This window comes from Phacochoerus africanus, chromosome 13 (genome assembly GCF_016906955.1).
Source record: "Phacochoerus africanus isolate WHEZ1 chromosome 13, ROS_Pafr_v1, whole genome shotgun sequence".
Lineage (NCBI taxonomy): Eukaryota > Metazoa > Chordata > Mammalia > Artiodactyla > Suidae > Phacochoerus > Phacochoerus africanus.
This window is the reverse complement of record NC_062556.1, coordinates 15945536-15971057: the sequence shown is the minus strand read 5'-3', so window position 1 is coordinate 15971057 and position 25522 is coordinate 15945536. Positions and strand designations below refer to the sequence as shown.

The window sequence follows — 25522 nt, the reverse complement described above, 5'->3', positions numbered from 1 at the left end:
ATGTCACCAGCACGTCTGTGGAACCTACGCTTAGGGCACAGATCTAAGCAATACAGTCTGTGCTGGTGACAGCTGCAAACTATCTATTTCCCTTTTAAGGCAGGTGACCACATGTCCCAGTTTGCCTGGGTGGTCCCAGTTTAGGCCAGTTGCCCTGGCATAATTATCAAGAGCACCACTTTTCACTCTTATTTTTTTTTCTTTTTACGGCCATACCTGTGGCATATGGAAGTTCCTGGGCCAGGAGGGGAACTGGAGCTGCAGCTGCAGGCCTACGCCACAGCCACGGCAGCACTGGATTGGAGCCACATCTGCAAGCTGTGCCACGGCTTGTGGCAACAGCAGACCCTTAACTCACTGAATGAGGCCAGGGATAGAACCTGCATCCTCACAAAGACAGTACTGGGTCCTTAACCTACTGAGCCACAATGGGAACTCCTTAATAGCACCTCTTTTCACTTAAAAGTATCCTGAATGGGATGATGAATTACACCATCACCTCACCTTCAGATGCAGCTCATTTAGGGCCCCCCACCCCACCTCCAAGACGCCTGCAGGGCCTTCCCGGCAGAGCCCTTTGGTCCAGACTTTTCCTCTCCTCCTCCCACCTGATGCCTTCAGGGCCAAGGATCCCAAAACACAGCCCTCCCAATTAAAATCTGTGCACTTGGGGAGTTCCCACTGTGGCTCAGTGGAAAAGAATCCAATCAGTATCCTTGAGGATGCGGATTCGATCCCTGGCCTGGCTCAGTGGGTTAAGGATCTGGTGTTGCCAGGAGCTGTGGTGTAGGTCCCAGATGTGGCTTGGATCCCACATGGCTGTGGCTGTGGCTGTGGTGTAGGCCGGCAGCTGTAGCTCCCATTCAACCCCTAGCCTGGAAACTTCCATATGCCATGGGGGCAGGTCTAAAAAAAAAAGTGTGCATTTGAGAACAGCCTCCTGTAGATAATCACCCTCACCCAGGAAAATGCATCTGATAGGATCGCCCAGGTCTGGGTCCAAACCTGCGAGACAGACACCCTGACAGGGTGCTTTCTAGAGCTTTCCCCACACAGTCCTAGGGTAGGTACCGGGGAGAGGGGCTCACACTGGGTCAGGATGACCCACCAGAGGCCTCTGGCCACCCTCATGGCCTCCGCCGTGAAAACCCCATTCTTCTCTGCCCCCGAAAAGGCACCACAACAAGCCAGCACCTCAAGGTTCTCACCAAAGACAGCGCTGCACCGGCCCCCCACATGCTTCTCCCTCCAACAGAGCCTGCCAAAGGCAGATTTTTAGATGAATAAAAAAAAGAAACTTTATTCTAGTGTAGCATGGAACGTTTTCGAAGTAGGAATTCTTCTTTTGTGACTCCCCCCCCAAAAAAATCCCCTTACACTTTGAACATCTAAAAGGTTATTTTCTGTACAATTATATAAATATTTTTATGTCTGGATAAACCTGGCATTTATGGTCCTAAAAGCTTTCCAAAAAGATCAATGCAATTAGATTCTTCAGACAACGATTAGCTTAGTTAGAGAACACGAAATATTCCCCAAGCACGGCCAGGATAAAAGAGAGGACAAAAGGGGTGACACAGGGCAGGAGGGGGCTGGGGACATGAGGGAAGGTGGAAAACAGTAAAAGAGAACCGAACGCGGCACATGGACTTTAGAGGATGAGACCCAGCAAATACGAAATTACGAGCCAATGGAAAAGAACCATCCAAACGGGAGGTGACGTGACCTCGTGAGTCAGCAAATACACCACCTGGCAGACTTGCTCTTCCAGGAGCAAGGGCCTTGTCCTTGTTTATTCCTATCAAGTGAAATACTCAAGGTTAGAGCCAAGTTAGAGAAACAACTTCAGGGCCAAGAGACAGGAATTCAGATCCCTGTTCTGGCATGCACACAGGCTGTGTGATCCTGGGTGGGATTCCTAGCCTCTCTGAGCCTGTTTCCCACTTGTGGACATTATCTGCTTTGCTGGTTTTTCGGGGGAAGATTAGAAGTAACTTACAAAAAGTGCTTACACCCCCCTGGAAAATAACTACAATAAATAACTAACATGAGTTTGTGTAGGTGACAAGGGCTTCACCTTGGGGACTTGGAACAGGCTCTGCTCTGGCTATTCTAAGATTCTGAGGCTACCATGGGCCCCTTTCCTGTCCCGTGGATGTGGTGTAACCACGAAGGCCAGTGAAAATTAGAAACAGACCTTGCCTTGGGAGCCTGTGGTCACCCCTTTCCCAAGGCCCCAGCTCAGTGGGTAGAAGTGGAAGCGGGCAGAGGACGAGGGTTTCCTCTGTCTTCTGTGGGTCTGGTTTCCTGGGAGCTGCACAACATTGGGCATTACCTCCACGAATCCCACATCCGACCCATGGGTCACACAGCAGCCCATGTGACTGAAGCCCCTGGATCCAGGAAAGCGGGTTCCTGCACCGCATTGCTCCCGGGCCCACCCGGACCCCACAGGAAGCTGAATTTCTCCACTTTGGGGCTCCGAGACCTCACTCCAGTCGGGCGGCGACAATCAGCCACAGCGCGGCGTCCTGTGGGGTGAGAAGCCACGGCTCCACGGAGAAGCAGAAAGCGCTCGCCTCCCTGGCAGGGGAAGCGCAGCAGACTGGCTGGCGCGCGTGTGCGCGAGGGGTTCAGGCAGGAGAGGCCCCCGAGAGCAGCAGCGGGGACGTGAGGACGTCAGCCCTGCCTTCCGGGGACGGGGTGCCACACCCCCGGTATCAGGGACAGAAAAAGAAGAGACGGCGCCAACAGGAAAGAGTGGGTGCACTTGAGGTAAATGGTGGTCTCAGATACGCGATGGACGCTGGTGTCATCAAAGACAGCCCGACCCTGAGGGTTTTTAATAAGTTCCAGGGAACGGCTAAGTCGGTCCTGATGAGTTGCAGGCATCCCACGGCTAACGCACAGGGCTGCGGGGAGGGCTGGCTGTCCCTCCTCTTCTCGAGGCCATCGAGGTGTCCGACGAGCCCGCGGTCCACGTGCCGCAGGGAGGCGGACCGAGAATGTCCAGGGAGTGGAAGCGCCGGGCTGCAGAAGGGCTTTGCCTGCTGGGCTGCAGCCTCGGCCACGGGGAGCCTGCGGCTTTCAGATGCACTGCTCCTCATCCCGGTCGTTCAGGAGCAGAGACCACTTGTCCCCCCTGTCGTCGGCCGCAATGCTGTGCCGGGACAGCTTGTCGGACTTGAGGGAGGACAGCGACACCTGGCTGATGTAGCTGACCTGGTCCCAGGGCGCCGCCCGGGGTGGTGGGTCGTGCCGCCGGTCGTCCATGCCCACGTGCACGCTGACCTGGGACGCGCTCAGGGGCCTCATGCGGCCCTGCGCCTGCGCCTCATACCGGGCCAGGTCTGGCTTCTTATAGCTGCAAAGCAAGAAGCCAGGAGCTTCTAAGCCATTCTGGAGACACAGCTTTTTTTTTCCCCTTTAAAAGCCCAGTGAAGGCCTCTCATCACGTCTTTAATAAGATGCAGTATCAGAGCCTCCAGGGTTTTAAAGGAAAGACCACTGACCTCCTAAAGCTCAGGTAAAGGTTGCCTGATTTAGAAACTGCCTATCCAGACATCCAGTACACAGCAGGCTGTTATTCACTTTTGTTAAATGAAAACATGAATAAATAATATATATATATATTTTTTTTTTTCGTGGCACGTGGGCGTTCCTGGGCAGGGGGTTGAACCTGTATCGCAGTTGCAGCCTTTGCCACAAGCTGTGTCAATGCTGGATCCCTCACCTGTGCCACAAGGGAAACTTCTAAACACTCTTTTAAAAACAGGAAAAATGGTAACAAATAGGGATCCTATGTCTATATATTTGGATAAACAGTCCTCATGCAGAATAGCTGGAACAACCAGCATGCAGTGATTAAGGGCAAATAAAACCATTACACAAACACACGCTGGTTCTGCCCTGGCCTGTCCCTCTGGTTGGCGACACAGTGCATACCCACTGTTGCCCAGACCTGCCTCGTGCTCAGTGCCCCCTGCCCACCGCCAGGACTCACCACTTGAGCTGCAGCGACGAGAGGACCACGGACACGGAGGAGGCCGCCATGGCCGCTGAGCCCATCCACGGCTGCAGCACGATGCCGATGGGCATGAAGACACCTGGCCAAGGGGAGGACGACACTCAGGCCGCAGCCTTGGGCAGAGAGTAGGGAGGGCCCAGGCTCCCTGCCCACAGAAGCTCTCCTCCCCGAGGGCAGCTCAGCAGCCCCTGGGCCGGGTCGTGACCACAGGCCCCGGCCTGAGGTTGGCCATCTCAGAGCTATTGAGAGGACGGGGTCCCCACCAGCCCCGATAGTCCTGGACTGGCCACACATGGCATCACCTGTTTTGGGGAAGCTCCAGGGGGAGCAGGGCATGTTCCAGGGAGCCACAGGCCAGGGGTGGGCCAGCTGTGCTGAGGCCCCCTCAGACTGTGTGAGCCCGGGGATGACCGTGGAGTCCGTCTACACAACTGCCCTCCCTCACGGGCATCAGAGCACCTTGATAAAGAGCCCAGAGACTCCAGGCCACGTATGAGCAAAGGTCTGTGGCAGAGACACAAGCACAGGAAGGAGCCAGCTCTGGGGCAGGAAGGACACCTGCCCGAGCCGGGCTGCGGTGGACACGGTAACCCACCACACGAGGAAACACTGACTGCTTGGGCACAACAGGCGAGCCTGGGGGGAAAGCCATGTTTAAAAATCGGTCTTTGCCCATGTGGGAGCCTTCCTTGCAGAAGTGTCTGCAACCTTTAGGGAGGCATGAGGAAGCAGAAAACATCCATCTCTTTCCATGATTGTTTCTGGGCAGGATTAATTTTTACGATAAGGTTATGAAGCATCAATCCTTATGCCTAACATGTAGCAAACGCTCCATAACTGTTTTCTTTCTTTTTTTTTTTTTTTTAATTTTTTAGGGCTGCACCTGTGGCATGTGGAGGTTCCCAGGCTAGGGGTCCAATTGGAGCTACAGATGCTGGCCTACACCAGAACCACAGCAACGCGGGATCCAAGCCGTGTCTGCAACCTACACCACAGTTCATGGCAACGCTGCATCCTTAACCCACTGAGCGAGGCCAGGAAAAGTGTATCCTCATAGATACTAGCTGGATTCTTAACCCGCTAAGCCACAACGGGAACTCCCTCCCGTAAATGTTAATCATGACAATTTTCCAGAAAATAGGAAATAGGATGGGGTATCTTGGCCAGCTATTCAGAGAGGCCAGGAGTGAGTGGAGGCTTGGGTCCCCTCTGCAGTTTCTTGTTTACCTTTAGAGACTAACAAAGCAGGTCATAATAAGATCAAGTCTTTCTACAAGGCTTCTCGCCACAGCTGGGGTCAGAGCACAGGGGCAGGAGGGCCCACCTGCGGCGATGGGTATCCCGACCAGGTTGTAGATGAGCGCCAGGACCAGGTTGAGGCGTATTCTCCGGACGGTCCTCTTGGAGAGGTGAATGCTGGCCACCACGTCGAGCAAGTCATTCTGCAGGAGAGGCGCAGGCGGTGAGTCGGGAGCTCTGTCCCTCGGCCCTCGCCACCCCGCCTCGGACAAGGGGAGGGGAGACGCAGCCCAGCTCACTCGGATGAGGACGACGTCAGCCGCCTCGATGGCCACGTCCGTGCCCGTCCCGATGGCGACGCCCATGTCGGCCTGGGCCAGGGCCGGGGAGTCGTTAACCCCGTCGCCCACCATGGCGACCCTCTTCCCCTCGTTCTGGAGCTGCTGGACCTTGGCCACCTTGTGAGAAGGCAGCACCTCTGCAAAGACTTTGTTGATGCCAACCTGAAAGGCAAGGAAAACAGGAGTCCGCAAATAAATAGATACGCAGTAACGCCCGGTATTGGCGAAGGGCGGGAACAGGAGCAGAAACCCACGAGCCATGCGGCCCCCCCCCTCCCTTCAGCCTCCAGGTCTCGTCACCAAGCCCTGCAGGTTCCAGGTCACACGGCAAACGTCTCCTCTGCTCCCGTCCCAAATCCCCACCGTGGTTAGGGACCCTCGCCGGCCTCCTGCCCACATCCCCGCCTCCCAATGCTCGTCTCCAAATGCCGTCCCAGTGATCTTTCCAAAACAGTCGTCATTCGGCCCTGTTACTCCTCTGCTCAAAGTCCTCCAGTGGATCCCACCTCCCTTAGGACCCTAGCTGAAATCTTCCATCTGGCTCCTGAGGTTCCTGTCGAAGGGGAGACCTGACCTGCTTTGCCCGTGCCCGGCTCCCTGCCTGGCCCTCGCGGACCGACGCTGCCTCTCTAACCCGCCTCCACTTGGCACCTGCAAGCAGTGCTCATGCTGTCTGCTCTGTCCTGCAAAGGTCACCTTTCCTTTCTGCAGCACCCCCTCTTCATCTGCCCACTCCTGACTCAGGCCTCCTCTCCCCTGGAAGGGATCTCCAGGCCCTGCAGGCTGACGGGGGCAACTGGCAGGGTCCACGCATCCCAATGCTTCTGTGGGATCACCCAGCACTCAGTGTATGCTTGCTCCCCAGGCCACCCTCCCCACAGGATCATGTGCTCCAGGCCCTCCTCGCTCCTCTCTGTGGCCTGTCCATCACAGGGGTGGTGTTTAGTAAGTGCCTACTGAATGCATCAACAAGTTTTAACTAGAGCAGGGGGTACTTTAGCAAGGATGGCTAAGAGAGGCGTGCTGCTCCCCTCCTAAAAAAGCAATTCATTTTCAAAAGCAAACAGCTTTACACACATTTCGGAAGGGGTGGTATATAGTTTTCAGGAGTTTGCATTGGAGCCAGCCCCACATGACGGGACACGTCAGCAGGCCCACAGCAGAACCAGTCTCTTATCTGATGCAGAGTGATAAGAGCTGGGCCAGCAAAACACGCCCTTAACATAAAGGCAACAGAGTTGCTTATTTCATCCCTCAAATCTTCTTATCCTCATTGTAGAGAGCTGGAAATAGAGAAAGTTACAGCTGCTTTTCTGGGGCTGCAGTCAGCTGTGCCTGCACAAATGACGACACCCAGACCCCAGGGATGTGATCTCTGCAGCAGTGGCAAGGTGGTCCCCTGTGAGCTGTACACGGCTGGGAGGAGAGCAGAGCAGGTGGAGGGAAAAACCTCCCCCTAAGCAGGGGTGGGGGTGCGGGGAGCCAGAGCAAAGCTGAGCGCTGGGTGCACTGGTGCTTATTTATCTTCCTCAAACTGTTTCTGCCAGCTTGAAATTGCTCATAACTTTGGAATTGGAAGACACCCCCAGCCCCGGGCCCCGGCCCGTACCTGGGTGGCAATGGCTCTGGCTGTCTTGTGGTTGTCCCCTGTGATCAGAACCACATCGACGCCCATGCTCTTCAGTGTGTGCACGGCCAGGGCGGCCTCCTGCTTGACTGCATCCGCGATGGCAAGCATCCCACAGAGCACACCTGCAGGAGACACATCGAGCTTAGGGGACTGTGGCAGGTGAACCCAGAGCAGAGCCCTGGGCAGCCGGAGGAGCAAGTGAGCCTGCGCAACTGAGAGCAGTTTTCCTAACATCAAGCTACACGCAAAAACCTAAACACCAAAACACCAAATTATATAATGGAATGCGGTTTTGGTTTTGTTGTTTAAAATGTATATACATTTATAGATGCATATAAAAGTCTGGAAGGACTATCAAAAAGTTAGCAGTGGTTCTCTGAAAAGTAAGAGAATGAGGGATTCCATTTTTTTTATAGCTCTTGGAATTTTCCAAATTTTCCGCAAGGAGCATCTGTTACTTTGCAGAGTGTCTAACATAATAATTCAATACCTGTTTAGTTATTAAAACAGGAGAAATATAACAAATGCTACTTAAAAAGTGACACGTGTCCAAACAGCTAGGAAAATTGATCCTTCCTTATTGTCTTTTCCTAAAGAAAATACTTCTACAGAATTTTTTTTTGGGGGGGTGGGTGGCTGAATCTTTAAACACTGACACAGGAACAGTTTGAGGACTGAGCTGCGATGGAGGCAGCTGAGGATGTGTAGGAGGAGAACCAGTTCTGGCTTCATCGAGCTTAGGGGACTGTGGGTTTACAAGGACCCAGGAGAAGGTGCGCCAGTGGGAGCAGGAAAAAAAAGGGGGGGGGGAGAGAAATAGAATGGGAAAAGAGGACCATTCGAAACACAGCAAGTATTTCTTATCTGCATACAGGTTTACTCCTCTTAGCAGACACTAACATTAGCACAGTGATTCTAATCTACTGGGGAGGTTAAGACCAGGATATAACCTGAGAACTAAGGCACATGCAATGTTGAGAAGCTCTGTGAAGGCTGCAGGGTGTTTCAGTGTGGAAAATACCCCAGGGTTAAACCTCATGGGAAGGGAACTGCCTGCAGTGACAAACAGGCAAGGATGGCTTTCAACTGCCAACCTGGACAGAAGCAGATGAAAGTGGTGAAGACCATTTACAATCCCAAGAGCAGGAGGTCGATGCCCACTTCCCCCTGGCAGTAAAGATGCAGGGGGCCTCAGGACCGGGAATGAAGTGAAAAAATAACAAGACACTTTTCAAAAACAGAAATAAAATTAACAGAGAGGAAGATTTATGGAAAGACCGAAAAAAAAAAAAAGGGGGGGGACTCTGCCTCTGTTTCTTGGGGGCACGGAGGGCAGGGGAGCAGAGTGGTACCATCAATGGCCACCAGGATGGCCGTCTGGCCCTTCATCTCGTGATTGGTCATTGCGTCGCTGACGTCGCTGGTGACGGTCAAGCCGTTGCGCATCATCCACTCTCGGTTTCCGATCAGCACAGAGAAGGTCTGGGGGGCCGCATCTGCTCAAAAGAGTGTGGGGTTTTCCCCAAAGAGCCCGGTTGCACTGCGAGAAAGCACTAAAACCCGTGGGATCCTTCTAGCAGCAAGACATCCACCTGACAGCTCTCGAAAAACCGCACTGTGGTAAGCGCCTCTTGGAACACCACCCTCAGAGGAGGAGGGAAGAAGAATGTGGGGGACCGTGGTAGGAACTAAAACTTGAAGATGTTAAAGAGACACATCAAACACTGTGCAGCGCCCCTAGTGGCCTGGACAGGTGTTACAAACGTATCAAACACTGCAGCGCCCCTAGTGGCCTGGACAGGTGTCTGCTGCTGCTGCTTCTACACCAAGAGCGAGTGTTGACTAGAGAGATTACTGCTCCTGACAGATAACCCAGTATGATGAGACAGCTTACGCGTACAAACTGTTTTAAAGCGACACCTCCTAAAAGGCCAGGTGAGACTTTCACCTGTCACCGCTAACTTAGGGGTTGCCAATAGACTAGTTCCTAGAAGGCGAATGGAAGGTCCTCCTGCTAGAAGGTGGTAGATGACTTCCAATAAAATAAACAATAAAATCTACATCAAGATTTAACCACCAACAGACTTGCGAGAAAACCCTAAACACGGGATTTTTTTTTGCTTTGGGGGGCTTTCCACATGCTTATGCTGATGGCTAGCCAGCTATCCACTGAATGAGAAAGGTTGTCATTCAAAAAGCAGGGTTGTCCCTTCTTGGAGACAATGGAGGTTGACTCCATCGTCCCTTCTTGGCCGGGGGAGACCTTTCCATCTCCTTCCCTGACTTCTGCCAGCTCTGTAAAGGCATCACTGCCCATCAGAGTCTATGAGAGGGAGGCTGCTTGTTTAGAAAGAACAAAAGTAGGACTCCCATCTGTCTGCTCCACAGCTTATGAGAGGCAACACCAGCCTGGGGTAAGAAAGATGAGACAAGACCACAGAACAGGTAAGCAACTGTCCGTGAGTTTAAGTCCTGCCACCAGTGTCAAGATTCAGCTGCAGGCTTCTCTGGGGAGGTGGGCGCCCCAGCCCAGAGCCACCTTCTCTGCAGCAAGGAACCAAGGGGCGAGCCGGCATGGCATTCTCCGTGCCCTGCAGGCCGAGTGGCAGAGACAGAGGCAGCGGTACCTGTTTCCGCGGGCATGCTGCTGACCCCGTTCAGGTGAGCAGTGGGTCTGCCCTGCTGGCGCTCACCCTGGGCCAGCACGCCCTCCACATTGCTGACTTTGCAGCCGATCCCACAGCCTGGCACCGCCTGGAAGTCCGTGCAGTATCCCAAGGTCTCTGTGCCAAGTTCCTGGGAAGGAATTCAGGGGAGAGGAAGCAGAAAACAGATGTGAGCTGAGCGGGGGGCAGGACTGGGGTGGGGGCAGCAGGGATAGCAGCCACCTGCCACTGGGGATGAAGGGCAAAGGGAGGGACAGGAGGAGAACTGCCAGGAAAGGTGACAGGATCCACTGTTAGGTCGGCAACTCCGCCTCCATCTGACACAAATGTTAACAACAGTGCAAACTGTCCAGTTTGGATGCCTGGGGACACAGGATGGGTTGCAGCCTAGTCAGGGGAAGGCAATTCATGCCAAACTTCACAGGTAAAGGGTTGGGCAGCAAAGATGCCAAAGGGAGGAAAGATTTTATTTTATGTTGCAGATAGTTTCATAACACCGAAAGAATAGGTAAGTGGTGACAAGCTATTTTGAGGCCATCAAGAAGTAACTGCTACTCGGAATTCCCATTGTGGCTCAGCAGTAACGAACCCGACTAGTATCCATGAGGATGTGGGTTCGATCCCTGGCCTCACTCAGTGGGTTAAGGATCTGGCACTGCCGTGGCTGTGGTGTAGGCCGGCAGTTGGAGCCCTGATTCCACCCCTAGCCTGGGAACTTCCATGTGCCGCAAATGTGGCCCTAAAAAGCAAAAATAAATAAATAAATAAGTAAGTAACTCCCCTTTATGGACCCTGGTGGGGAGGGGCGGTGTGGCAGGAGAAAGGGAGGAGCTGGTTTTATTTGGGTGATGGAACCGCAAAGGAAGGATGACGGGGTGAGCAGAATTCTTCCTGAAACACCAGAAGGATGAGGGCGGACAGCCACACGCACACAAAGGACAGAACACGAAATGAGATTTCTGGACGACTCCCTGCCCCGGGAGAGTTGTCAACTTCTCCCCAAGGCATCCACGTCACCCTTCTACTGATAACTATCGTTCGGGCAGTTGCGTTTTTTAGGGCAGTATCCCGGCGCATCCTGCTGCTTCCTTGTTCAGACTGAACAACACAGAAGGCTAAGCAGGACCTTTCCTCTGGAGAGATCGGAGGACGAAGGCGTCCCCGCTCACTGCGCCAGGCACACAGGCCTTCGGTCACTGCTGCAGCTTCCCTCCCTCTCAGGCATCCCCGGTGCACGGCCCCTCCCGCCCTGGCCTCGTGCCCCATTCATTTCTGTAGCCCTTTGCACCAAAGGCTCAGGAGGACGACACCGGCGTGTCCATCTGCTCCATCTGACAGAGCTGGCATCTTACTAACTCTTACTGTCCTGAGCTCAGATGCTCAGTTAATGCCTGAGAAAGGACTGTTGGCACTGAAGTGTTTTGTGACCATCTGGACACGTGACAAGGGACCTGATGTTGTGAGCTGCATCTCCACCTGCTCGGGGCAGGGAGGTGCTGTGAAGTGGCTTCCGGGCCACACAAGCCAAGGCCTCCGTGGAGGGGGAGGGAGGAGGAGAATCCCATGAGGAGGCAGGAGCCCCGAGGCTTCAGCCCGGCTGGTGGGGGCAGGGTGGGGGGTGGGGAGCGAGGCCCACTTACCTCCTTACAGTATCTGGTGACCGCCACGCCCAGGGGGTGCTCACTGCTGGCCTCTGCAGTGCCTACCACAGCCAGAACCTTCCTGAGGGGCAGCGTGGCCACGTCCACGAGCAGGAGAACCCGCATGACTTTGGGGACCCCGTGGGTAATGGTGCCAGTTTTGTCAAACATCACAGTCTTTATCTGCCAAAACAACCACATCTCAGTGACCACGACATGGATGGAAGGGACCCTCAGCCCACACAATGCTGAGGCGGAACGCCCCTCAACCCCCCAGGCAGGTAGCAATGCTCCGTCATGACAGGGGGCAGAATCTTCTGCAGAGACCCTGAGGTTCAGCCTCTCCCGCGGACTAACGCCACTTCCTCTGCCCAGTCATAAGAATCCACACTGTGGCTTAACCTCCACCAGGCTGAGGCAGAGGCTCTCACTCTGATGTAGCAGGAGACAGCGTGGCACCATCCCCTGGGGTCAGGGGACTGTAACACCGAGCAGGTTTCCCCTCCAGCCTGGGGGTCTGCTGTCTCCATCCTCTGCTGCCTGCCGAGCCAGCCATTGTTTCCTCCGGGCTGCATCAGTGCAAAAGCCGGGGGTGAGGAGTGTTCTTGAATTCCAAGCTCAAGAAAGGAAGAGGGTGTTGCTTGGCCACAATGACAAGTAACCACAGGGCCAGTCTGGGAACCCATCGCCCCTGGTCAGCGGCAGCTTCGCACTGGTCCCCAGGGGGCTGGGCTCAGCCAGTTGGGAGCAGCCACGCTCCTCGTCCGAGGCCGGAGTCCCTCCGTCTCCGCTCCACGCTTCCCCAGACCCCATACAAGGTCAGCTGCTCACTGGGCTCCGACTGTGAAGGGCCTGGTTCTCCCCCATTTAGCAAACGACAGCCCTCGCTCCTTGTTTCTGAGTGGCGGCCTCTTCAACACCATCAAGTGGTCTTCCTCCAACAATCCTCGCCTACGGGAGTCCAGCCCTCGTGCTGCGCCAGGATGACTTTCCTAACACGCGTCTAGGCACACAGGTGCTTTCAGAGCCCCCTGGGTCCCGATGTTCCTCGGTTAAGTTCAGCATCCTTTACGGAGCAAACCTCCGAGGCCCTTCAAAGCCCCTCTCTCCCCTCCTTCCTCAATAGCCTCTGCTCCAGGCAGTGTCTTTCTCTCTTTCTTGGTGATTTCCTTTCTGTCCCTCATCTATTTATTCAGCAAATACTTGCAGAGTGATTTCCACGCACCAGGCACTGGGCAAGATGCTGGGGACACAATGGTGGGGACATGTTCACAGTCTCTGGTCCGGCGGGGTCTGGGACCAGGCGCACAGCCTCCCTGGGTCCTCTCCATGTGCTGGTCCGACTCAACCGACAGGACTCAGATGAACCCTGAGTCTGACCTTCTCTGACCACCTGCACCACCCCCACCCCATCCACCCACACAAGTCTAAGGTCAGGGCCCTGTTCAGCTGTCCTCACGGCATCTCAACACCCTGCCCGGCACCTGCTTTGACTTGCTCCACATCTGTCTTTCCCACTAGGCTGTAAGCTCCTTGAGAGCCAGGGCCCAGCACAGGATCCGCCCGTGGTAAACACTCAACAAATACTGAAGAAATGAAAGGAAAGACGGAAGGTTGGGGATCATTGGGCCAAAGGGGGCGAGCGTCTATGAACCCTGCTGCCTGCTACTCCACCCCGAGGCCGCGCTGCTACATCCCCTGGTCCCCTGGCCCCGCCACCGGGGCACACGCCTGGCTCCGCAGGCTTAGCTGCAGCCTTTGGCAGGTTTCCTACCCTCCTGCTGCGGTTCCCTCACCTATGAAACAGGAACAACAGGCACCCGCTCAGGACTGTTGAAGAGCTTGAATCAACATTTAAGCATGTAGTTCTTTCATTGTGAGTGGCTGTTGCTTGCATTGTGATTCCTGTTAGTCCTGGCTTTCCATTTTACACAGTTAGCAATGCTACTCTCAGCCCTCCCTCAAGTTTTGCTCTTTTGTTGTCTTTTGTCTTTTTAGGGCCGCGCCCGCGGCATATGGAGGTTCCCAGGCTAGGGGTCGAATCGGAGCTGTAGCCGCCGGCCTACACCACAGCCACAGCAACTCGGGATCAGGGCCGTGTCTGCCACCTACACCACAGCTCACGGCAATGCCGGATCCTGAACCCACTGAGCGAGGCCAGGGATCGAACCCTCAACCTCATGGTTCCCAGTCGGATTCATTTCCGCTGCACCACCACGGGAACGCCCTCAAGTTTTTCTCTCAATAGGAAATTTAAACTCTTTCCACGAGGACGAAGTTAAAGGAAAACAAAAACGCAAGCCGCGCAGCCCACACGACGGGATCCTCCCAGCCGAGACCCCGAGGGCCGCCGGGCCAACCTTGTGGGCCATCTCCAGAGGCTTGCCGCCCTTGATGAGGATGCCGTTCTGGGCGGCCACGCCGGTGCCCACCATGACGGCCGTGGGCGTGGCCAGGCCCAGGGAGCAGGGGCAGGCGATGCAGAGCACGGTGATGGACGTCTGGAAGGCGAAGCGCAGGACCACCTCCGCCTGGGAGATGCGCTTGCTGTGGTTCTGGCGAGAGGAAAGAGACGGGGCAGGACGAGCGTTAGAGGAGGCGGCGCCCGGGAGCCTGATCACGTCAGAACGCTCCAGGGCAGGCCAGGGACACGGGAGGGCGTGCGGAGCTGGGCTCTGGGACACGCGGTGTATCCCACTCTGCGCTGGCGGTATCGCCTGGTTCACTGCCCGGCTCCACACCCCACTCTTCCAACCTGATCCCACAGGCTTCCCGCGGGGAAAGGCACCCTGAGAGGAGGGCCACATAAAACCCTTGGTCGGGGACGAGCACGGACTCTAGAATTGGACCCTGCAGGTCCACACCTGGCTCTGACCCTAATCCGCCCTCTCTGGGGCTCAGCCTCCTCACATACAAAATGGAGATAATAATACCCATCTCACAGGTTGTTGTAAGGACGAAGTGAGATAATGTACAGATGGACATACAAGTCTACGTAGTACAACACCTGGCTCAGGACAACAGGCTTCTGAGAAGTCATATTTCTCATTACCATTATTTTTATCATTATTACGAAAGCTTTAAAAAGCATAGCTCTCCAAGGAATCAGCCCTGAGGTAATAATCACACAAGGGGGAAAAGCTTCGAGGATATTCCTCACCATGCTTTTCCATAATGGCAAAAAACTGGAGATAAGGGGCTTGGTTAAGTAAGCTGCGAGTACGCGTGCATAACGGGACAGCATGCACGTGTTAAGATGGTTAATGATGTGTACCTGTACTCACTGACATGGAAAAACATCAGTAATACTGCTGCATTAAAGAAACAAGCACAAAACGGCATGCGCTATGATTTAATTACTGCAAAAGTATCCGCCTGTATCTGCGTAGAGCTTTTCAACAACCCCAGATAGATGTTCACCCAAGTACAGAAAAGTGCAGATAGGGACGGGATTTAGAGCCACTTGTATTTCCCCAGGGAATGTTCTGCGATCCTTCACCATTGTTTTCTTTGTAAATCCCAAACAAATAAAATACAGGTCTCCTTCCCAGGAACCGGGTGGCACGCGCTGGTATTACCACCTGCATTCTGATATCCTGAGTTATCTTTGCTGATCTTTCAAGTGCCTCTGGAGAACAAGTGAGAGGCTATATTCACCTAATGATGGTAAAAAGCAAGTTTTCTAAATGAAGGACCATCATCTCTCCAGCTTCCATCTAACCTTTTTTTTTCTTTGACTTTGAAAGGCGGGATTTTAAAACATGATGTGTTATTAAGGGTCATTCAATTTTCATAGAAACGGTGGGACTTAGGTAGAGGGAGATACGGTTTAAGCCTGAAGTGATTTTTTGTTTGTTTGTTTTAAACCCAGAAATTCTTGTCAAAATAACACCTGGCATTCGGAGGGGAAGGGGTGGACTTCTGGCAGGTGACACAAACCCTATCCCTTTGAATGGGTGGCACAGAGCAGAGTGGTAACAATGACGGGATGGAACATGCAGTACCTCATTTGCCAGCATCCTCCCTGATAGTGCGGATAGAAACAAAAGAAGCGCAAGTGAGATGGAAAGGCAGGGAACAGCAGGAAGCCACACAGTCCCACTTGTTAGGACGGAGTTTCCCACAGCCCCAGCCAACGAGCTGCTCTCCCACGAACGCCAAAATTGTAGGCAGTCAGGTGCCATACTTGTCTCTGGCCAAATTCTAGGAATACAGTCCTAGCTTATACCTCAAGCACCAAAATCTCCTTAGATGTCAGAACATATTGGACTTGGACATTTCTCACTTAAGACAGGAAATGTGAGGGAGAAAATGACATCGTTGTGAATGATATGCTGCCCCCCCCCAAAGATAAATGATACATACACCTTTAATTAGGGACAGAAATGTTTTTTAAAGGAACAAAAGTATCATTCTGTATTTGCAGTTTCTTATTTCATGGCTCTGAGATAAAACAGACAGTAGAGTGGGCTAAGTCTGAGGTATTTTTAGAAACAAGGTTAAAACACTGTTCCACTCCCTGGGCAGTTACCAAACACCACTCTGGGAGGGCCATCAGTCTATCAAGGTTTCTCAACCTTGGCACTACTGGCATATTGGGGCAGGTACTACTTCATTGTGGGGGCCTACTGTATGCATTGCAGGATGTTTAGCAGCATCCTGGGCCTCTACCTACTATAAGGCAGTAGCAGCACCTTCCTCCACCCCCCAGGCATGACACCCAAAAACATCTCCAGATGTTGCCAAACCAAAATCACTCCCCACTATGAATCACTGATGGACAGTTTTTAACTTCTGAAGCAGCAAGGTTTTGGGTATTTTTCTTTGAGGTCAGATAAAACTGTATTGCCTAAGAGAATATCCTTCCTTTACTTTTTTGGCCTCGCCCATGGTGTGCAGAAGTTCCTGGGCCAGGGATTGAACCCCCGCCGCAGCACTGAACTGAGCCACAGCAGTGACAATAGCAGATCCTTAACCTGCTGAGCCACCAGGGAGTTCTTTCATCTACTTTTTAAACTCAAAAACATATTCCATTGCCTCATAGTGTTTAATAAATTATTATTAAAGAGCTATTAGCACTGCTTGGGAACTACAAGGTTAGATGGTCTACGTGGGCGTAGACAGCAAAAAATGTTCCTTTCTTACAACTGGTTAAATAATATCACACCATCAAAATTGTGACGTGACCTATCTATCTTCTATGACACATGCCTCATAACCTCAAAAACAGCCAATGGCGCAAAATGTAAATGCTTTACTTATTACAACTGAGAGCCAATGGTGCTTGAAACCATCTAACCTTCTGGTTAGACAGCAAAAGGCGTCTTTAGTAAAAACCTGCAGGAGAGTGATTGTCCTACCCTGGCTGGGGTTTTGCTGCCAATAAGTGAAGCAAGCAAATAAAATGTAATGGGTAATTAAAGCCCAATGAATCTAAGACATGAAAAAACATTGATTATTTCAAACACGACAATCACACGGCCCACAGCATTCGACTTACAGGAAAGTATTTCTGAACAACACCAAAATCGACAAAACCGATTACAATCCATACCACCAGCGTCAAAGTTGAAATGATGATGATAAATGGGACAAAATATCCACTAAACCGGTCAGCCAGTTGCTGAATGGGTGCCTATGGAAATAAAACACCAAGATCACAGGAAATTACAATCTCCAAAGATATTTCACCACAAGCATGAACAGGAACTGGGATTCCTAGCTCCTCATTAACCACATTGATTAGTCAATTGCTCTCCTCAATAAAATCTGCCTGATTCTATGGGACTCTTGGAATAATTTCTAAAAAGAGGAAGCTGAAATTGTGTTGTTTGCAAAATCCCCTCATTACCTTTGACATCTGAGCCTCTTCCACCAGCTTCACGATCTGAGCCAAGGTGGTCTCGTTGCCCACGTGGGTGGCAGTGACGAGCACAGAGCCATGGGCATTTATGGACCCGGCAATCACAGTGCTTCCGGGCTTCTTAGTGACGGGCATGGCCTCTCCTAGAGGCCGAGAGGGGAACAACACCACGCACTGAGCCCCGCTCCGCCTTCCCGGGGCCCCGCCAGGGTGCCGACACCCACCCAGAGGGTCCCACGCATGGTCGCCCCACCTGTGATGAGAGACTCGTCGGCCATGGTGCTGCCTTCCAGAACCTTCCCGTCCACTGGGAACTTGCCCCCGGGGACAACCTTGATGACGTCGCCACGCTGCACCAGCTCCATGGGCACCTGCTCCTCTCTGCAACAGATGCCACTCAGGTTATGCTCGGGGCCACGCGCTGCAGCTCACCCCCTGGCCTGTCACCCTGGCTGGGTTCTAGACGAACCGCTGGACTGGTTACGTGACATTTACTTTAACCGAGGGGGGCAGTGATCATTTTATCCACTGCCATTTACAGAGTCAGCGTTGTACAGCTGCTAAGTGTCAGGCACCATCCTAGTGACAGGCGGGAGCAGGACAGCCAAGTCCCAACCCTCCTGCAGACGACTCTGGGGAGGAACCAGACCATAAGCAGGGCCGTCCTGGGTAATAAATAAGTGCTGTGGTGACAGCGATATGGCTGGAGGTTCTTTTGGGGTGGGGGGAGGGGCACGGGGAAGTGGGAAGGTCTCGCCTGGAGTTGACATTTGGGCTGAGACCTGGATGACAAGAGGGCCCAACACACAGGGCAAGAAAACTCAAGGCAGAAAAAAACAGCTGATGGAAAGGCCCTGGGGCGGGAAGGAGGGGGACCTTTGAGAAACAGAAGATGGCGAACACGGCTGGAGGGACTGAGTGAAGCAGGTGGAACCCAGACCACGTCGGGTTCTGCAGAGGCAAGCGTGAGCCTTGGAGGTAAGGTTTTCAGTGGGAAAGTGACACAAGCCAGTTTACGTTTTCAAGTCACCTCCCCGGCTGCTGTGTGAGAACGGGCTGTGGGGGCAACAAGAGAGGCTGAGAGCAAAAGACGGGCTGGAGATGAAGGAAGAGAGACCAGGACTCCGGGGGCAGGACGCGTCAGCCAGGTGCACAGGTGCACCGACAGTGTAAGAGCAGCAAGTACGAGCTCTCTGGTTTCAGTTTGAGCAACAGCGGATGAGAAGCTGTTTAATGAGATGGAGGCGCTTGTGCAGAAGCAGCCTTGGGAGGGACGGGAGATGAGATGCAGATCTCTGCAACGGCGACCGAGATGCCTACCTGACGTGCTCGTACGCCACGTCCTGTGAAGCTCCTCTGGACTCTCACCAGCCTCCTCATCTAGAAACACTGTCTGTGCCTCTCAAGTGCCCTTGAGCAAACCTACACCCCCTGAACTCTGGCTTATCTTTAGTGTGTCAGAGCCTTGTTGACTCGACCAGACCAAGAGGCAGGACCCTGCTGTGCCACAGGTGCCGGCGCTGCAAGGGCTAGTGGACGTCCTACAGGCTAAGGGTGTGGGGAGTGCAGCACCCGGGCTGATATGTTATAAACGGACCAAGGACTTCGGATGAAGATAACCCACCTGACGATTAAGTTGTCCCTGCCAAAGGTCACGACGGTGGCTTCTGTGGCTTGTAGAGACATGAGTTTGGCAAGAGCTTCTGAGGTTTTGCTCTAAGAAATAAGCAGGACATAGAATGAGCGCTATACTAAGCGGGCCCAAGCAAACCCGGACCGTCACTCCCGAGGCTGGTGTTAGAGAAAACCCTGCAGACCCGCACACCTGCAGGCTCTCCCAGGGTGGGTACCACACACTGCTCGTCCCCACGCGGCCGTGCCACCACCACACTGAGCGTACAGTGTCAACTAAACTCTGTGAATTACATTTCAGATTGAAGAAACAATACCAACCTACCCAGCGACTCTTTTAGGTTCAATCTCATTTCTTTTAGGACCTGAGTCCCACACTCTTACAGAATGTTTTGACACCTGGGAACAACGCTTGGCGCTCAAAACGGCACGACCCTGTGGTGGAAATGTGGATTTCTAGACCAGTAAGCTACACACTCGGTTATGTCCCGAGAGACGGTGCGAGCTCTGACCTGAAATCCAGGGTTCCTTCCCCCCGCACGACGCGCCTGAACAAAGGTTTTAATAATTAACCAGATTATCTGGGATTTCAGAAGTCGTGACCCATTTGGAGATTAGCGGTTGGAGCGCCTAATTATATATGTGGGTTTCACGTTTCTTTAAGTCTTGCTCTGGACCGTGTATCATTAGTAACTCTAAACACGGGGTTCGGGGGAAGAACGGTTTGTGTTACCGAGGAAACAGTTCCTCCCCGAGCCCGCGGCTGCAGTTACCTTTGCCACGTGTTCCAGCCACCGGCCCAGCGCAATGAACACGAAGAGCATGGGGGGGGTGTCGAAGAAGGTCACGGGGCTCCGCTCGGCCCGCTCGGCGATGGCCACCACCAGGATGACCAGGGAGTAGGCGTAGGCGACGCTGGTGGCCAGCACGATGAGCACGTCCATGTTGGCCGCCCCGTGTCTCAGGGACTTGTAGGCCTGGACGTAGAAGTACCAGCCGCCGAGGAACTGAAAGACGGTCAGGAGAGGGACGGCTGTGACCAGCAGGCCACCGGAAGCCCCTCGGGGCTGCCAGGACCCGGGGCTCAGCCACCACTCTGATGGCGCTTCTGCTCCGTAACTGGTGTGTATGAAACGCGCGCCCTGACGCAGGGGACTTCTGGCCACGGGAGAGGACGATCAAGGGGGCCCGTTACAACCCAGAGGACGTCAAGAGCCTAATGTCCATCAACGGGAGGACGGGGAGCATGGAGAGGGAAATCGCGGGGCGCTTATGCTGTGGACAGTGCTGCGTGGACCCTGGAGAGAATGTTCTAGATCCCTGACCACGGATGGGAGAGATGTATGTAGTGCGTGGGGAAGTGAAACGGCCAGTTACGAATCAGCTCATCCAGTACAATCCTATCTCAGCTCAAAGAAAAGGCTGCGTCTGAATTGGTGACTAGGAACATGCTCACACATGGCCATGTAAGTACGAGTTTCTTTGTTTTTAACAGATGAAGATCTGGAAAGATACATGCCCAACTGGCCATAACACTAAGGTACTAAGGTAACCCCGGGGGGCAGGGTATGAACAGTGAAAAAATATTTTCTCCCTTTATTCTTCTACTTAGGAATAGCTTGAATTCTTTACAATAGACATACATTGGTAATTACAAAGAAAATACTGAAAAAACAAATTTAGCCTATAAACACCTGTCCCCAAATAGTCTTAAACGAAACATTCCTTTTTCTTTATCAGGGCCACACCTGAGGCATATGGATCTGCAGCTGCCAGCCACAGCCATGCCAGATCCAAGCCGAATCTATGACCTGGACCACAGCTCGCACCGGATCCTTACCCACTGAGCGAGGACAGGGATGGAACCCGCATCCTCATGGATATGAGTTGGGTTCATTCCCACTGACCCACAATGGGAACTCCTAAACATTCTTATATTAAGTCAGGAGTTTTGTATTTCAAAATGAACGGATGGCACACTTCCCACTGGAAACACAGCTAGCCCCTGATGTGGTCCCTGGGGAGAAGTTCCAGGAGGCCTGTCCCTTTTAACTTAGGATTCCTCAGGACCACGTTTCAGTCACTCAAGATGCTGAAGAGCAGCATGAGCTCCAGGGTGGCCCAGCTGCTGCTTCTCACAGCAAAGGTGGATTCAGCTGAACAATAAGCAAATTAGAGACACGCTGAATCACTTGTAGCCAAGGGCGTGCTGCTCCGGGGGAAGTTCAGTCATCCATGGGAGTGACAGTGAAACCAGGTCCTTTCTCATTCCCTGTGTTACAGGATGCCACCCAGCTGGTCACAGTCAGAAAAAAGCAGCAAGTGACTGAGTGGTGGGGAAAGTGGCAATGCTGAGGGGCCGTGCTGGCCTAAAGCGAGCAGAGCAGGGCTGGCCACACACAGGCATGCAGGGCAGGTTTGCCTCCCCGCTTCTGATACGCACCTGGACAAAGGTACACAAGATAAAGAAGATGAGATTCAGGATGGACAGTCCTGGGATGATGTTGTGGTCCAGGACCATAGCCTCGTGGGGCCCGTGGCTGGGTATCAGCATATAGATCATTAAACCCATGACGGGGATGCCAAACACGAGGCTGCACAGGAAAGACTTCTTCCACCTGTAAAGCAATGCAGCATCACACATATATCAGGTAACGCCTGTCACCTGGCTTCTGGGCCAGTCTCCTCCTGAGGACAGTTTGAGACTTGTCTCTGCCACATGTCTGGGACAGACCGCCAAGGGCTGAAAGGAAAGGAAAGCTCTCTCCCTACGCTGGCTATCTGAGGGGACATCAAAAGTCTAAACTTCGCTGCAGGGATGCTCCAGAGACATTTAGATAGTCCCTGCCTGCCTGGGGCTGCCGTGGTACCTCCAGGCTACAGCTGAGACAACAGAGGCCTGGATGCTGAGAATTCAGCCCCAGAGAAGTTAACCAGCCTCAGTCTATGGCTGCCAACTGCACCTTTTCCAGAATGCAATCTCAAACAGACCCCCAACAAGAAATCAGATAAAAGCAACCTTTCATTAGTATAAACTTACTCAAACACTCAACTTTTTTTTTTTTTTTTTGGTCTTTTTAGGGCCATGCCTGTGGTATATGGAGGTCCCCAGGCTAGGGGTCAAATAAGAGCTGTAGCTGCTGGCCTACGCCACAGCCACGCCAGATTCAAGCTGCATCTGTGACCTACACCACAGCTCATGGCAACGCCGGATCCTTAACCCACTGAGTGAGGCCAGGGCTTGAACTTGCATCCTCATGGATGCTAGTCAGATTCGTTTCTGTTGAGCCATGTCGGGAACTCCTACACACTCAACTTTTAAACTATTATTTTAAAATAGAGTCAGTGTGGACAGTGCAGCTGTCTTGATGAAGTTTGAATTCGGGGTCACATGTGACAGCCATGGTCTCAGGTCAGCTTCAGCATAGTGGCTATAGAAGCTCAATGGGAGCAGATGCCTCATCCCTAATCTGAAAACCATGGGCCTGCGCCATCAGAGCCTTACGCTCCCAGGCTGATGCCCAAGGCCCCGAGAATTCACCCCACTCGCTTTCCAGATGCCTCTCCAGTCAGTCCCTTCCCATGCTCCAGGCATGTGAAGCAGAGCAAACCACATAGGAATCTCTGAAGGACCCCTGCCTCCAAGCCCCTGGAAGACCTCGCTTCCACCCCACCCCTCCCTCAGCCTGATAAACTTCCACTCATTCTTTGAGGCTCAGATCACAGGTCCCCTGCGTGTCAGCTCCCCAGACTTCCTCGATCCCACCTGAAGCATTGCTCATCCTCTTTCCTGCCTGACAATGGGCCCCTCTAAGGTAGGGAGGACATCTTATTCATCCCTAGCACCCGGCACAGTGCCCTGCATATGACAGCGATCTTAGGTTTGTTGAATGAATAAGTGAACATCTGCAACAATGAAGGAGCTCAGGTTTCCTGCTTCCTGGGCCGTTTTCTTTCTACTGGAACCCATTCCAGTAAAGTCTTAAAATATTGTGAAAGAAAGAATCCACACTCCCTCCCTCCCAACGTAAGTGCTGTCAATCTGTTAGGCAGCCACAGGTAGCTATTTAAGTTAAAATCAGTTAAAATTGAGTGACATTAAAAATTCAGTTCCTCGGTCACACCGGCTGCATTTCATACTGGGCAGTGTGGACACAGGGCATTTCTGTCCCAGGAGAAGGCTCCGCACGGGACAGCACTGTTTTAGAGGATTAACATTACAAAGCGCTGAGGGAGCTGGGGCAGCAGATCAAGGCAGAGGCAGGTCCTCGGAGAGGGAGCCTGAGACAGACGAGGGCGTGCTGTTCTGTTCTACCTACTGCTTTATTTCCACCTTGTGATCCAAGTGATGAGCCTTGGGGTTCCTCTGGGCCAGGGAGGCGTGAAAGCCGATTTCCTTGTCATTAAAAAGAGGAGACAAGACAGAGAGCACTTGGTTAGAACAGGCACTGGCAGAGAGCATTTCATGTCTTTGGAAAGGAGGACGGTGATCGAAAATTGCCGCAGAAACCTGTACTGTTGTTCTGCTCACGACTTCTGTACCCGGATCTCCCCCACAGACCCCGTCAGAGGCTTCCTCCCGCGGGCAGAGGCAGTGGGCGCTGGAAGCCCTGAGCTGATCGATGCTGAGTTATCAACTCGTGGTTTGCGAGTTAAGGAATCCCCAGTGTCGAGTGGTTAGGGGCGTTTGTGCTCAGCAGGAGGAAATGGAAGACCCCCGTCCAAAGCCCTGGATCCGGCCGCGGGTCCCTGGGCTCCAGCCCAGGCCTCTCCCACCCAGCTGACCTTGGCTCCATCAGGATCTGCGGGTTTTTTAGGGATCATCTCGAGCACGTCTTTTGCCACCTCAGCCCTCCGCCCCTCTGTCTCATTTGATCTGATCACTAAATCTCTCATTCCCTTTATGAAATTACACCAGAAAGGCGGTCAGGAAATATCCTGTCCGTCAGCACAGATAAAGAGGGGCCCCAGGATGCTGATGCTGGGATTTTACACAAAAATTAGAAGGCATGATGAGAGAAAGACCGTGGAAGACCACGTGAAGGCAAGTCCTTGCAGCGAATACCGGCCTAATTACATCAGGAAAAGATGCCCCAGAGCTTCAGGAATGGGGGCCAGACACTGGCAATATTCCTTAAATAAGGACAAAGCGGGGGCTGCTGCGGGCTGGGTGGAGGCCTTCAAAGGCACCCTACACAGGAAGGGCACTGGAGCAGGGCTCCGAGCACCCGTGGGACTCTCCCTATCATCACGTCCTATCGCTACGGTTCCCTAAGCCCCATGGGGTGGTAGAAACTCAAGGCCCGCGGAGCTTAGAACTGTGCGATCGGGGCCAGAGTGTCAGTTTCCAAGCTTTAGCTGGGTGCCAGGCATCAAAGTTCCTTCACTTCTCTGGGGGAATCTTTCCTCATCTGATAAACATCTCATCCGAGGCTGAGGCACTGTTTCAACATCAGTAGCAATTATGTGCAGGCCAAAGAGCTCTGCTAGGCTATACAACAGACAACATATGCTCTAACACACACACACACACACACACACACTCACACGAAAATTAAAGACCATGCGAAGCCTGCTACGAAATGTTTCATTTCACAAGCAGTTCTCTAAGTAGTAGTTCCTGCTCAACTTCCCCATTAGTTGGTTCGAGTTAATCCTGTTCAGTGTTGTCCTCACCCAGTCAGACCACCTGTTCTGGTGTGATTATGACACAAACCTGAGAGAGGACACGGACCGTGTGTGGACAAGAGAGGGAGGAACAAGGTGGAGGAGCATGAGATCACCCTGATTTTTCGAAAGAGAAATGGCTACGCTCTCCCACGATAAAGCAGGCCCCGGGCTGTGGTCAAACGCGGTGTGATTCTTCCCAACACCAACATTCCTTTGGTCCGTACATACGTGGCACAGACGTAAAGAATATTTAAAAATGACAATTCGGCCATTTAACAACACGTGCCAGGAAATCTTAGCGAGATCGCCGTTTCTCAGGGAATATCTGAAACTAATAATAACGCCTTTTTTGTCCACCTTTTTCTTACCCAGTCACTGATTTTCCTGCTCAGATCATCTGATATTTAACCTCACGGTTCATTTTAAAATGAGTCACCTTATTTCCATGGAACAACCTAAAGGGTTTCAGATTCTTCTATCACGATTATAAACACTGATTTTACAAAAAGTGGGTACGCTATTTTCTGGTGAATGACTGACCTCGATAATTCTGACAATGTCCCGCGGACCGATCAGCTCAGGATCAAACTTCACGTGGGCCTTGCTGGTGGCGAGGGCCACGGAGGCGTAGGTGATGCCGTTCGTCCGAGTGAGTCTGGACTCTATGTTGTGAACACAGGAGGTGCAGGTCATCCCCGTGACCTGCAGCAGAGGACGACAGCGCTCGCACTCACCCAGGGGCCAGAGGGGCCCGTCCAAGGGACACGGGGAGGGGTTCCCGTGGTGGCGCAGGGGTTAGCGAACCCGACTGGGA

At 52.9% G+C, this 25522-nt stretch overlaps 1 protein-coding gene across 5 annotated transcripts in view; it reads right to left on the bottom strand.

Annotated features, from left to right (window-relative positions):
* Positions 1-1272: 1272 nt before the first annotated feature.
* The window catches only part of ATP7B (ATPase copper transporting beta), a 64858-nt gene continuing 40608 nt past the window's right edge, over positions 1273-25522 (bottom strand). For 4 of the 5 annotated variants that reach the window (XM_047755952.1, XM_047755955.1, XM_047755954.1 and 1 more), the window contains 17 exons: positions 25249-25410; positions 23358-23434; positions 21482-21656; positions 19812-20045; positions 19031-19122; positions 17660-17787; positions 17395-17549; positions 17044-17178; positions 13904-14098; positions 11544-11726; positions 9865-10033; positions 8590-8733; positions 7217-7359; positions 5566-5769; positions 5352-5469; positions 4004-4106; positions 1273-3364 (listed from right to left, as the gene is read on the bottom strand). In XM_047755952.1, the coding sequence (XP_047611908.1) occupies positions 3088-3364; positions 4004-4106; positions 5352-5469; positions 5566-5769; positions 7217-7359; positions 8590-8733; positions 9865-10033; positions 11544-11726; positions 13904-14098; positions 17044-17178; positions 17395-17549; positions 17660-17787; positions 19031-19122; positions 19812-20045; positions 21482-21656; positions 23358-23434; positions 25249-25410 (2694 nt within the window). In that variant the 3' untranslated portion in view covers positions 1273-3087. The remainder of the gene's footprint in view (positions 3365-4003; positions 4107-5351; positions 5470-5565; positions 5770-7216; positions 7360-8589; positions 8734-9864; positions 10034-11543; positions 11727-13903; positions 14099-17043; positions 17179-17394; positions 17550-17659; positions 17788-19030; positions 19123-19811; positions 20046-21481; positions 21657-23357; positions 23435-25248; positions 25411-25522) is intronic. The other variant, XM_047755953.1, reaches the window with a different exon arrangement.